Here is a 13,915-nt window from a genome sequence, read left to right as displayed (position 1 = left end):
CATGAATGGGCCCTAAAATATACTGCCTTATTACTGGAGTACGCAGATTTGACAGTGTTGTGTGCTGACTATTTGTGTGATCTTTTACTGCATGTGTACATCTGAATAAAAACACTATATTGCTTTCATAAAGAGTCAAGTCTGACCATGTACACTTTGCAAAGCAAGCTCTGCATATTAACAGTCACCATTTGTTCTGTTTTGCACAATCATGCTTTTCTTTAAAGTGAGATTAATGTTTTATATCCTTTAAATGTACACATGGATACACAAAAATATTAGTAACACTAAAGCTTTCAAAAAAGAGATGTTTCCTTTGTCCTTGTTTACCAACTTTGCTTATTTGTATTTTTACCTTCTTTTATACCTAGACGTTTTTCACGTATTTCAACAAATATTCAGGTTTAGACATTTTTCTACACACTGCAATTTGTCAGTCAGTACATTTTAGTTATATATGGATACACCTGAATATTTGTATATGCATTATTTAGCAGACGAATGACTTGGAATTACTTTTCAGAGAAGAATGAAAAATGTGCTTTGATGTATGCAGTAGTGACTGGTAAACATAATGGTTTGTGTTGGTAGCTTAGTAAAAAGGAGCCTAATGAGAATGAGAGAAAACAACTGATCTGGTTAAACATTTTAAGGTCGTCACAGGAAATTCATGTTTTGCTTAGAAAAGAAAAATACAGGCAAAAGTTCAAAGAAAAAGTATTTCACGTATAGCTGTATTTACATTTCATTATGAATAAATCATCATATAAGCATTATAATTAAAAATGTAGTACTTTAAATGTTGTTTGATTAAAGTAACATACTGTACATAAAAGCCATATGCAAAATAATGAATTAATCATTAATTTTCCAAACCCACTTATTAAAATACAGCATTACTGAAGACTACAGTAGATCTTATACTGGCAGCATCAGATAGAAAGCAGAAACCAAACCTCAGCAGTTTTGATTAGTCCATTCCAGACACCCATGCCAGACTAACTGAAAAAATGATCAGGTAGTGCTAAAATAATCTGTTTTCAGTCTTGCTTTTAAAAATATCATTTAAAAAGTTAATCTTTAAATTTCCTAACTGATAATAGCAATTTATTTGAATAGATTACCCAGTAAATAAAGACTATAGAAAAAACAGAGTTAATCTACTTGGTAGAGATTCCTGCCGTGACTAATGAATTGAACAAGTCCAGAGATGAGCCGATTCCAGGAATGGCAGGCATGAGCTACAAAGAGAAACTCAATTGGCTGAATCTTTTCTGTTTAAGCACACAGAGGTTAAGGGATGTGCTATAAGCTGTTTTGTCATGGTAGCGTCTTAAGATGACTCAGTTCTCCCCTTTATACTTGTAGACTTGACCAAAATGCTCCCAACCAAGAAATAACAGATGATAAAATGTTTTAAAATATCTGTTAAACAACTGTATTATAATTCTACAGACTACAGACTATTTTGGAATGTTTTATTTTGTTGATTTGTTATTTTTACCACAGCATCATTTTGAAATTCCATTGGAACTACAAATTTGTCCTCTTGTCTGTCTTTGATTATAGAATCGTTGCTTGGCACATGACCATCGTCACTTTGCATGTGACATCAATGCACTACCAGTATGAAACAGGGGTGTCCAATTCTGATCCTGGACAGCCACAGTGACCTTTTTTGCTACTAATAAACATATTTTGCCTGCAAGACCATTAATTGATTGTTTTTTTCCCTAATTAGCGGAAAAAAAAATAATGAAATCCAGAAAGAACAAACACATTACCAGCTAACCTGTGCCCATCAAATAATACTTGAAAATAACGAAAGATGAAGGCATTCAGTAATGTTGATTTGTTCGGATTCATAAAACATTTTGGTAGCATCTTTTAGAAAAAAGAAATCAACAGTTTTGGAAATGTCTGCTATAACTGAATGAGCACACCAATGAGCCATAGAATTAAATAATGGTTTTAATTACCGACAAGTATCAACTTCTAATTAAGAAACTGGTTGGAGTGAAATTGGTTGGAATTTAAGGCCATAGCTTAATTGGTTATCTGCTGATTCTCTTTACATTTTATTTTTGTTTGCCTGCCATTTAAGGAAAAACAATTCAGATGACTGAGTCTTTAAAAGTAAGGCAATTAAAATGAAAGGAAAATACTGTAAGTCCATTAACATTAGAAATTGGTCACTGATGAAGAAAGCAGCAGGAAGGAAAACATGCAGTCACTGCAGCACTCCTAGTATAATGTATGACAACACTGTTTGACTAGCATCCAAATATCTGGAAAGTTTCAAAAACTGCTACCTCATGATTCATTTGACTTTTGATCTTTTTTTTTTTAACACATTTTATTGGTTTATTTCGGATTTCACTTTTGGTTCCTGGTTAGGTTCTCGCTGCAGGACTATCCTTTTGGTATTTTCCCTCTTGTCATTTCTTGATCCATGTTCTTTTTTTCCTGTACTTTTCAGGATATTCTGCCAGTGGTTCCACAAACGTAAAACATGTTTACAGTAATCCCTCCTCGATCGCGGGGGTTGCGTTCCAGACCCCACCGTGATAGGTGAAAATCCGCAAAGTAGAAACCATATGTTTGTATGGTTATTTTTATATATTTTAAGCCCTTATAAACTCTCCCACACTGTTAACATTATTAGAGCCCTCTAGACATGAAATAACACCCTTTAGTCAAAAGTTTAAACTGTGCTCCATGACAAGACTGAGATGGCAGTTCTTTCTCACAATTAAAAGAATGCAAACATATCTTCTCTTCAAAGGAGCACCGTCAGGAGCAGAGAATGTCAGAGAGAGCGCTCGCTAAGAAAAGCAAACAATCAAAAAATCAATACGTGCTTTTAAGTATGCTGAATCACCGCGATAAAGCGGAATTTTGTAGAGGAGCGTCCGTATCCTCTAGGCAAACAGCCTCTGTGCAAACAGCCCCTCTGCTCACACCCCCTCCGTCAGGCAGAAAGAGTGAGAGAGACATAGAAAAGCAAACAATCAAGCACCGCGCAGGAAGCATATTTTATATCATTGAGGAGTTTTAGTTAATATGTAATACATGCTCTGATTGGGTAGCTTCTAAGCCATCCACCAATAGCGTCCCTTGTATGAAATCAACTGGGCAAACAAACTGAGGAAGCATGTACCATAAATTAAAAGACCCATTGTCCGTAGAAAGCCGCGAACCAGCGAAAAATCTGTGATATATATTTAGATGTGCTTACATTTAAAATCCGCGATGGAGTGAAGCCGTGAAAGTCGAAGCGCAATATAGCGAGGGATTACTGTATGTTCAGAGCACATTATATTGCTTTGGTTTTGAAGCAAGGAAAGTTGTGAAATTATACTGCATTAAAAAAATCTATCATTCTCTTTACCGTATGTTTTGTCTTGGTATAGTAATATTTTACTCTACTTTCCCCTTTTGTATTATTATTGTCTAGCCTTTGTCAGAATGGCTCAAATCTCCCAGACTTACCACTGTTTATAAGGTAATGTACTATATAACTTCTCCCCACCTTCCCTTCTACATGTATAACCTCAGGCAATTAGGTGTAGTAAAAGACAAGGAGGAGTTAAGTTACAATTTAAATAATGTATTATTGATAATATTCATAAATAATAACAATATGCATAGTACATTTGAATATTGGCAACCATACAACCTGATAAATGGTGATGTGTAGTTTCAGGCAGCACACAGACTTGTTAGTTACTTAAAATGTCTCTAGTTAAGGCATCATTTGAGGTCAGCTTTCTTCAGAACAGGCCGCATGCCTGTTTCAATATGGCTGCCGATCTGTGCTCTTCATTGTGTTGTCCTTTTCAGTTCATGGTGTGTGATGGTCTTTCATCAGTTTGGTGAGAGAAAGAGAGAGAGAGCGAGGTAAATCAATCAAATTTAAAGGTTTTCTATCCAACCCCTACAGCAAATAGGGCATCATGATACTTAAAAGTTTTTGATACAAGCCAATTCCAAACAGCCATACTTCAGACCAATGGGGCAGAGAATGTCTTCACACCTATCCCCGTTAAGCTTGCCAGTTAGGCAGCCTGGCTTTCCTGTGGGAGCTGACTGGGAGTCCTGCAGAGAAATATTACCCAAACTTGTTTGAGGCACTTCCCCCAACAATGTCGTAAAATTATAAAGAGACTCATTCCTAAAAGGGGGGAAGGGGTTCTTAAACCATTAAACCATTGCTGTTATTATCTATAATGTAACACTAATATTACATTGCTTTGTCTAAGTTACAAATAAAGACAAAATATTCATCAACTTGTATGCAAAATTTCACATCACAACAACGTACTGATGCTGTGAATGCAAAGATTCATTTTTCATCTGTCAAATTTTCTTAACACAAAGTTTAGATTCCATGTACCAAAGGCAGTCAGCATAATGTATTCTTCTTTAATTTACATTCAAAATGTGAGGATAAACTTCACTTTGATCATGGAGTATTCTATGTCATATTTCAGCTCTTTTCTTACTCTCTTTTATAGAAAGACATCAGTGGTGTTTTTTTTTTTTTTTTTTTTTTTATTTCACGTGTCACTATTGCAGTCTTCAAAGCATGTCTACAGAGTTGTATGTTTAGAATGCCAAGTAATTAGCTAGCTAAGCCTAGTTTAGGTCGAGCAGACATACCGTATATTTAATGTTAGTAGTTTGTTCTTTTCTAGCATACACTTTAGAGAACTGTGTATTATAATTTGCTGCTTTTCGGTTTGACTACTTTTAAAGATTGATTTATGATTGAGAGTCTAATGTAATCCTCTATGAAAAACACTGTATACTGTTAAAAAAAAGTTATGATTTTCAGTTTTTTTTGCAGTCTGTCATTAATGCTCTAAGTTAGACTTACTTACTGTTCTACAGGTTGTTTATATTGATTTGATTTCTATGCCCAACAGTGCAGTTTTCTATATTCTTGATATCATGTCTTTTCCAAAGTCCCCTAGTACCTGTCCATGCTGCATTTCTATTTTGACTTATCTGTTCTTATTTAATTGTTTTGTTGTTCTCATGAGCATTTCAGTTTGAGACTGCATTATGATCCTATTACCTACTTAAAATGCATTGTGGTGGTGCATACAGTACACTGAATGGCTCTATACATCATCTGTTTTCTCTACAAATCACTGAATAAATAACTTTTGTTAATGTAAATCATAACCTTAATGTTCATATATTTTAGAGCAGTGAGAGATTTTTTTTTCTCAGAACATGTCAGAAAAGATGTAATGCTACTGCTCTGAGAAAATCCCTTCAGTTGCTTATAAGAGCAATAGATAGAACGTATTTATGGTAGACACAGGCTATTTACTGCAATTTGATTGTTCTGATAACATTTTTTTTTCGTTTTGGATTGTGGTTGATGTCAAATCTTATATTTCTGACATAATAAACTGTGTTACCTGGCTTCACCCAGGAAATTTTCTAAGACAATAGTGCTGTCAGTTAATTGGATATACTTTGTATTAGAAGTACTATGTAACTAACCTAATTGTAGAAGTGTTTTTTTTTTGTTTGTTTTTTTTAAACCAGGGCCTATTATTTAAATATATAGAATATATAATAGATTAAATATGATCTGTTGAGTTGTGCTCTGCAATAAGGAAAGGAAAGTTGAACATAGCACCATCATTTTTTTCAATGAAGTCTAAAAAAGCTTTTTGGGAAGTAATAAAATGTATTAAACTCATACACAAAATAAGGATGTAAGCAATTCCAATAAAACAACTCAAAATACTGCAGTAATACTTTCAGTAAAATCTTCGCCAGCTCGATAACTTCCATTGTCCGTACTGCAGTTGTGATTTAGAGTCCATTTAACTCTATAGCTGAACATTGTTTTGCACATTTATGTCAAGCTTCCAGTAAGTTCAACGGGGTTAGAAACCCAACCTACATAAATCGTCGCTATCCAGAGAAAGAGTTTTATGATTAATCCCCTTACCTGAGTTTGTAGCCAGAATTTAAAAAAAAGAAGAATGTTCATGAGCCAGGGTCTGAGACAGGGAGGTAACTATGGAAGAAGGGAATGGTTCCTAAGTTGTCTGAGTGGAACAATTTCTTCATTCTGCTTTCAAGATGGGGACTTGGGGGAGGAGAAAGCCACCTATGGAGGATGACACACCAGGCAAGGAGGAGGATGATAAAATCCTCAAGGACCACGACTATGCTTAGGCTCCAGATCCAGCAGTTGTTAACCTAGTGTTTGATGAAACCATGTCTCTCAGAGAGGAGATACTCCAGCTGAGGAAACAATTTCAGACTCTTACAATGAAGCAGCAGTTTGGCATTCATCACTTTTTTTTTCCTCAGACTGAGACATTTGCTTTTTTACAGGGTGAGATGTCCCGCAGACTCATGTTGTTATATGTTAAGATTTCATACCAATTCACCCATCCCTGAATAAAGTTTAATGACTAATTATTATTATTTTTTTTTAAAAAGAAGCCTTATGTAATCACATATTTGTCCCATGTATGCCCATAGTAGACACAAGTGTTTAATATGTCTGGATCTTGCCTTCATAATTGTTGATGTAGCTTGAAACATAATTTGAAGCCCTTCTCTTTTTTAGCTCCTGATGATAGGCACAATGTTTGAATAATATGACTTATGTCATTTACTGCAAGTCTGGGCACAACTTGCAGCAATCAGGAGAAAAACGCTATTGCTAGTTTGTTTTGATATCAGCACTGGAAGCGGAGAAGTTGGCTGATATGGAATGCAGAAGAGAGTGTGCATATAACCTATTGTTATTAAAAAAAACCAACAAAAGAAAAATGAAGCAAACAATTTTGCAAGCAGTAATTAATGTACATGCCAACTGGGTGTGTTGTTTATGGATAGCTTCAATACTTTCTTTTGTTAACATCCATTCCTTCTGTGTTTTAAGGATTCTGTTATTGCTCCTTTCTGTAAATCGTCTAAAATGATGCTCCCAATGACTACACTTCTGATGCTCTCGCATACAGTACATGGCAAAAAAAAGCTTGTGTGTTCTTAGATTTTAGTTACTTCAAACTATTCACATCTGAATAGATAAATGATCAATTTCTATGTGTGTTTTTTTAGTATTGACTGTGCAGTATGGAATGGCTTTGCTGGCAATGCTTTTTAATCTTCTATCACAGAATTTTGAGAAAATAAACACCTATGCAAGCATTTTATCCATAGATTGCATGTTGGCTTTTAACGCTATCAGCCAGTATAAATGACTTTTTAAAGATGTATGCACCTTGATATTGGACTTACTAAGGAAGATAACCCCACCTGTCAAGATGAAAAGCATAACGTCCTCTCTTATTAATGGTTGTTCTCAAGCCTTTATCATGCACCTCTCCTCTTTTCTCTTACCAGAAGTTATGCAACTATACATCTCACAGTCAGCTCAGTCAGGGTCTTTGACTATGTGGTCAGTACGTCATACAATCGGTCCAAGACACAGTAATACAGAGAGTTGGTTTTACATGGTGGAGTGACCATGACCTCCCGTTTCATTGTATAATAAACATGTCTGTTTCTGTTACTCTTCTTGCCACCTTGTGTCTCAGACATTGTATAAAGTGTAATGTTAACACTGACAGTATTAAGTTGCCACAAAATGAGAGACAAATAGACCCAGTACCATATATTTCCTGTTCATGTAGGTGTGGTACTCATGCTTTAACAGTGTTTTTTGTAGCAATGTCTTGATTACTGTGACTCTTGAATATTGCGTGAATGACAGAGTGCATGGAGTTTTGCATGAGAGCACAGGACCATTTGCTTGAGCACGCTGGATATTTTGAATGTGTTTTAACTGCATATGATTTATTTTGTAGTACAGCTTATGCATTTATGATGCATTTTTCAAATGTTTGCAGTCATTACTTATGGGAGTGCTCTTGTGCAGAACTACTTCCAAATATTAATGAGTGAGGATCACACATTTTGACAGTGAATGTTACATTTTAAGTGGGAGCAATACATTTTGTATGTGTGTGTGTCGTAAGCCCTCTTGCAGCATGTGTTGTGCACACTTAAAATGAAATGCATACTTGACAAAATATGTCTTACTCACAACCAAACCTTTGGTACTAATCTAGCTAAAAATGCCTTGAGATTGGTAGAGTGGGGTGGTGGTCTCCATTTTTAAAAAGGGAGATACAAGGAGGTGATCCAGTTCTTGAAGGATCATATTCACCAAACTTCTTTGCTTAAGATAATGTGTGCTTTAACACTGCAATGGAGATTCAGTTCTATAACTTAATCTCAAATTTAGTAATAACAATATCTACATCCTACCATGTAAAAATAGGTGAACATTTTGCCTTGGCACAGATGTATGAATGTTCGTAGAAATTTGCCTTTTATATTTCTATGTAGTTTGTGCATTTTGAAAATGTTTTTATCTATTTACTGTAAAGTGTATTTTGAAAAACACTTAAAAGATATGGGATTCGATAAAGGGTTCTAGGATTGCTAGCACCCAGTTCTTGTATTTACTGCACAGAAAGAAAGATGTTTTTAGGCATATTTGGCATTAGGTCAAGTCTGGTAACACTGATGGTAAGACTCTGCCAAAGGTTGGTTATATCGCTTTTCCTGTTCATGATTTTCATAAGCAGCATCACAAAATATCGCCAATTCTTAATGAGCATTTTGTTTGGGGACCTGAGGACTGTATCTCCTCTATTTGCAGATGATGTTTTCCTCTTAACCTTATCCAACTTTGACCTCAAATCCGTACCTCGATGTGATATGGTCAGGATGAGAAGTCAAGCACAACTAACAATGTGCCAGATGCTTTAAATGCAGCTTTTGTTACATTATAGAAGTGAAGATGTTTTAAATTAATTTATTTTTTCTTCTGTAAGCCTTAAGTGTATTGTAACATCACAGTTCAACAATAACTTAAACTCTAAAGACAGGACAAATTTTTTTTTTTAATAACCTATTTTAGAGCACAGCAAAGCGATGGTAAGACTGCTCTACCTTTAGTTATTAATGGTTATTTATGTCAGCAAAATCCAAATGAATAGCATTGTCTTCTCATAGGCTTCAGTGCAGAAACAGTTGCAGGTGTTCAAAATATATACATTTTCAGAATGGAGAGTATCCTGGGTGTATTAATATTTCACTTCACTGGTTCAAGTCCTCCTTCAGTGATATGGGTTCTTGACACCAGCAAATTCAACAGTGTGTAACTGACGTGTCTTTATTGCATTGCTTTTTAGTATCTGCATTCTTTGCGCTGGCAAAATTGTTTGCAGCTTTGACTTTGGTTTGATGATGTTATTATATCAACTTGCTGTTATCACTTTGCTGATGATTATAAGATTTATTTGTTGAAAATGACAAGCTATGTCCTGCTTGATGAAATTAACAGTTGGAAAGAGCTCTCCTGTTTAAAATCAAAATACAAATAAAGGTTAATCATAATTAGTACTCAAACCCAGTTTAAAACAATGAGCTTCTTTATCAGTATAGATGATGAGACAATCATGCTGCTGTCTTCTGTGGGGATTTTTGCATGATTTTTGGATTTTTACCCCTTTTGACACAACTCATAAATCTCATGAAGTTTCTACCTTCTGCTTCCTTCATATCACCCTTTTACATGTGTTCTTTTCTTTTAATGACATTGAGAAGATTGTCTGTACTTTAATCACCTGCAGGATAGATTTCTGTACTCTATTGTTTGGAAAGTGTATCTTTTAATCTGTTTTAATTTCAATATCACTTGGTTCAAAAGTCTCTTGCCAGAACCATTACTCAGTATTGCAGTAATCAGTACACAAATCCTTTCTGCTCTGTTCAGAGTAGGTACAAGTTTCTTTGGAAACCATTATCCAAACTGATATTTGGTGGACCTTTTTATTATTGTATTATATGAAACAGCTATTGTAAAGAATATTTAAATCAATTTTTAAAATACCCACACATCCACAAATTTGTATCCAGATAATTTTTAAGAAGTTGTACAAAAATAGTCAGTATATCATTTTAGTTAGATTAAAGTCAGAATGTCATCAATGCAAAGGCTTGTTGCTAAACAGCACAACAGAGATTCAACAATATTTATGAAAGTACACATTCTACGCAAAATAATTGAATTATCTAATGATTAAATAAGGAAAATCATATAGATATAGTCAGAACTTAGCTAAATTAGTTAAAACAAATGTGGTCGATATGAAAATGTACCAAGTAGTTATCAAACTATAATGTTTGTAACCCCAGAGGGGTGATTAAGTGAGTATTTTGTATTATAGTTTTAATCTGGCTGTTCACCCCTTCTGTTTTTTAAAATAATGCTGTTTTAGTAAAACAGAACAGTTATGCTTTTTCCAAGAGTCTGCACCTGTCATTTTGAACAGCAAATGTGCATGTAAACCTGAACTTTTCTGAGACAGTAAAAAAATGTAAAGTATATTTATTTAAGAGCTACTATAGTAAATAAAGTAAAACTCACTGAGCTCTGATCATACCACAGGAAATGCAGAATTTCAAAAGATTTATCTAAAAGAGGCAAGATATGACACTGAAAATGAATATCAGTGAAGTATGTAAAATGGAAAGCATAAAAGAAGTTTGTCCAGAAAAGCAAGTATTTGTTTCTTTTTCTTCATTCTGCCAGTCACAAAATCTTGAAGTGACTCAGCGGGACAGCAGCTTGGATACTTACCACCTACCTTTTTATCCCAAGTCAGCTAGCAAAAAGAGAGGGAGGGAGAAAAACTGTATTATTTATTTGTCAATAGACCAGGAGATGCACATGTCTTAAAAGCAAATCACAATGTATTGCCCATTTATGCTTTTAGTTTCTTTGTTCTTTGTTATGCACATGTCTTAACAAAGAAACTAAAAACATAAATGGGTTTGTCAAGTCTTTATGATTTACTATAAAAAACAGAGGGCTTAATCATTTTTGTCCTAGGACATAAATTACAAGGACTTGTTTACAAGAGCACTATTTTTCAACTAGATCAAAACAATAAGAAAGAAAATTGGGTCGAGACAAGAAAGCTATGAACTTAAGTCAGTAAACCACACTTTAAACTTGGACAAGGTGCTACTGGTGCAGTGCTAGAATTTAGAAGCGAGTCTTCTTGACGTCAATCATGGTACCTCTTGGGAGGTGGTCTTTAGCAATCAGAAAGGTCTCTGAGCAACTCATTATCTACCTACAAAGATTCTAATATGAAAGTGTGACACCCTCAAAAATTTAAATCCTATTCAGACAAGGATATTAAATTACAACACAAGTATGAAAACAGAGCTTGATGATTCAGCTCTTAAAATGTTAGTTTCATGAAATGAAAAAAAATATCTAAATGAACCAAAAAAAATTCAAGTGAGCCAAAATGGATTCTCTACTTCTTAATATTCTTCATCTTCTTGTTTCCCCCTGCTGTTATTCTTTTGCTAGGTGTCAGTTTCCTTCATAAGACTACTCCATCAGTATCTATGCTCAACATTCCTCTACCCTAAATCGCCCCTCTCTCATTTCCCTCCCCACACAGTTTCCCAAATGAACCTGTGCCTGTGATAGTTCTTCTCCAGATTGTCTGAATCATTCCCCCTCATTTCTCTTTACCACGTGACCATACCAACAGAAACATCCATAGTTGTTAATCTGTTGTTCAGTGCATTATAGGCAATCATAGATATCTGCTATACCCTTATAATGATGTACTCAATACATTCCTGATTATCATTTTACCAGAAGGCGGCAATGAGTTGCATGCTGGTGAGACATGCAAACAAGATTTTTAATGTACTCTGTACACATGATGATACTACTACTAAAATGAGGAAGCTAGACTGAGCTGCTACTAGTAGTAGTAGTAGTAGCAAGCATCTCAGTCTAGTTCTCTCATTTTTTCATCTCAGTGGTCTTTAACACACCTTCCCATCTTTTAACATATTCATTCCTTAATACAGTATATCCCTCAATGAAACACCAAAAGCATACCACAGAATTCCCATTTCATTTCTTTCATGTTTATATTTCTTTTTCTCAGTCACCCATATCTGTGCACCATGCTCTTTTCTAATGTTGCAGCTTTCTCCTTATCCTGCTTCGGCATCATTTTCAACAAATACCATCCCAAACCTTTCCTGTTTAGGGTTTGTATTTAGTCATGTTTACACAAGAAAACAATTGCATCTACTGTTGAGAGAAAAGTGTTGAAGAATTGAAGGAGAAAACACTGAAACATAAAACTAGTTTGGAAGCCAAAAATCTCAAGGTAATTTCATGAAAGACCAAGGAGAGAGATGCATACAAAGAGACTGAAACCTTGGAAAAGCAGTTTGTTGACTGTTCAGCATGCACAGTAGATGTGTTGGCTAGAAACTCAATCTAGTGTAAAGTTTGCTGGAAGTGGGTACATAAAAGATGTAATGATATGAATGGCAGTCAGCAGGCAAAGAATATAACCTTTGTTAGTAGTTAAGTATGTGAAAGGGGTGTGGAAAAATTAGGGAAGTTTTGCTGCTTCTGCTACTGAGTGCAGATGAAGATGTGAGCACAACAGTGATACCAAGGGGGAAAGAAATTCCAGGAGCTGTATGAGGAGTAGTATAGTCAAACAAAATACCAATGACCAATTAGACCAGACCATGAAACAAAGCTGGAAAGAACAATAATGAGAATGATCAGGTTAAATATGTGGAATGTTACTGTTTTAGAGAAAGACCATTGTCGAGTTAAGAGGAGTGCCTAATGTAGAGGAAGTTGGTGATCGACTGAGGACAAAGGGATTAAGAAGGTTTAAACATGTGGAGCAAAAGGCAAAGAATGATGGGGTAAAGAGTGTGCACCATGATAGAATTGGAGGGAATAAGGGTCAAAGAAGATACGATCAAATGTTGTGTTAGATGACATAAAACAAATAAGTCTCACCACAAAAGATGCCCAGCATCAAGGAGAATGAAGGAAAAAGAATTTGAAAGCAATTAGTTAAACTTGGTAAACCTGGAAAATAGCCATAAAACTGATGGTAATGATGATAATTCTTTAAAATGTGTTTTTTATACTTCCCGCTGATATGCTTCATAAACTAGTCATGAAAGAACATTAATCATATTGTAAAATTTGGAGTTGTTTGGTTCTTCCTAATTAATGATTATTTGTCCCCATTTTTATATATTTGTGACTCTAGGAATGTCCAAGTGGGGTTGTCAATGAAGAAACATTCAAAGAGATATACTCACAGTTCTTTCCACAAGGAGGTGAGCTTTTTTTCAGTATATCACTTGCTTAGAAGTACATACAACATGCACTTCTTACCTGACTTTTGCTAAAATGTTTCCTGAGTTGTATTAAGGTTTTCTCAGATCCAGTCATTGAAAAATGACACCTCCTCTCCCACCAAAATTGAGATCAGATTTATTTGCTAAAGTATATTGCTATAGCTGGTAGCAATCAGAAACATTTTAAAATCAGATAGGACCAGTGACCCCATTCCTCCAAACACACACTGCTAAATGATGGAATCTTGTGTCAAAATCTAAAGCTCTCCCTCAGTTTTATATTCCCTTCTGGCCAACTTTGGCTAAGACTATGCGGAAGAGAAAATTGTATTAGTGAAGCATAATGACTTGAACATTATCACTCACACAAGTACGTGTACCTTACATAAACTGTCTTTTAATAAGTCACTCTTATTGGATTGCCTAAGAACAGTAATATGCTTAGAGATTCTTCCAAAGCTTACACAGATAAGCTAAAATTTCACAGAAAATAAGAAACATTAGCTTATTTTGAATGCAAAAAACTGACTTAAAAATTGTTTATCTAAATAATTTCCAGGGTTACATAAACATATAATTTGTAGCTGTTTAACATTGTTATTGAACTGTACAACTCTCACATTTGTTTCTGTGGACAATATCGAAA

The 13,915-nt window shown here is 34.9% G+C and overlaps 1 protein-coding gene across 7 annotated transcripts in view; it reads left to right on the top strand.

The window, feature by feature from the left end:
- The window catches only part of kcnip4a (potassium voltage-gated channel interacting protein 4a), a 1,100,580-nt gene that overhangs the window by 1,029,557 nt on the left and 57,108 nt on the right, over positions 1-13,915 (top strand). For all 7 annotated transcript variants that reach the window (XM_039751572.1, XM_039751571.1, XM_039751575.1 and 4 more), the window contains one exon: positions 13,179-13,248. In XM_039751572.1, coding sequence (XP_039607506.1) covers positions 13,179-13,248 — 70 coding nt within the window. The remainder of the gene's footprint in view (positions 1-13,178; positions 13,249-13,915) is intronic.

Source organism: Polypterus senegalus, chromosome 4 (assembly GCF_016835505.1).
Source record: "Polypterus senegalus isolate Bchr_013 chromosome 4, ASM1683550v1, whole genome shotgun sequence".
NCBI classification, from domain to species: Eukaryota; Metazoa; Chordata; class Cladistia; order Polypteriformes; family Polypteridae; genus Polypterus; species Polypterus senegalus.
The sequence above is the reverse complement of the archived record's forward strand: the minus strand, read 5'-3'. Positions and strand labels throughout refer to the sequence as shown.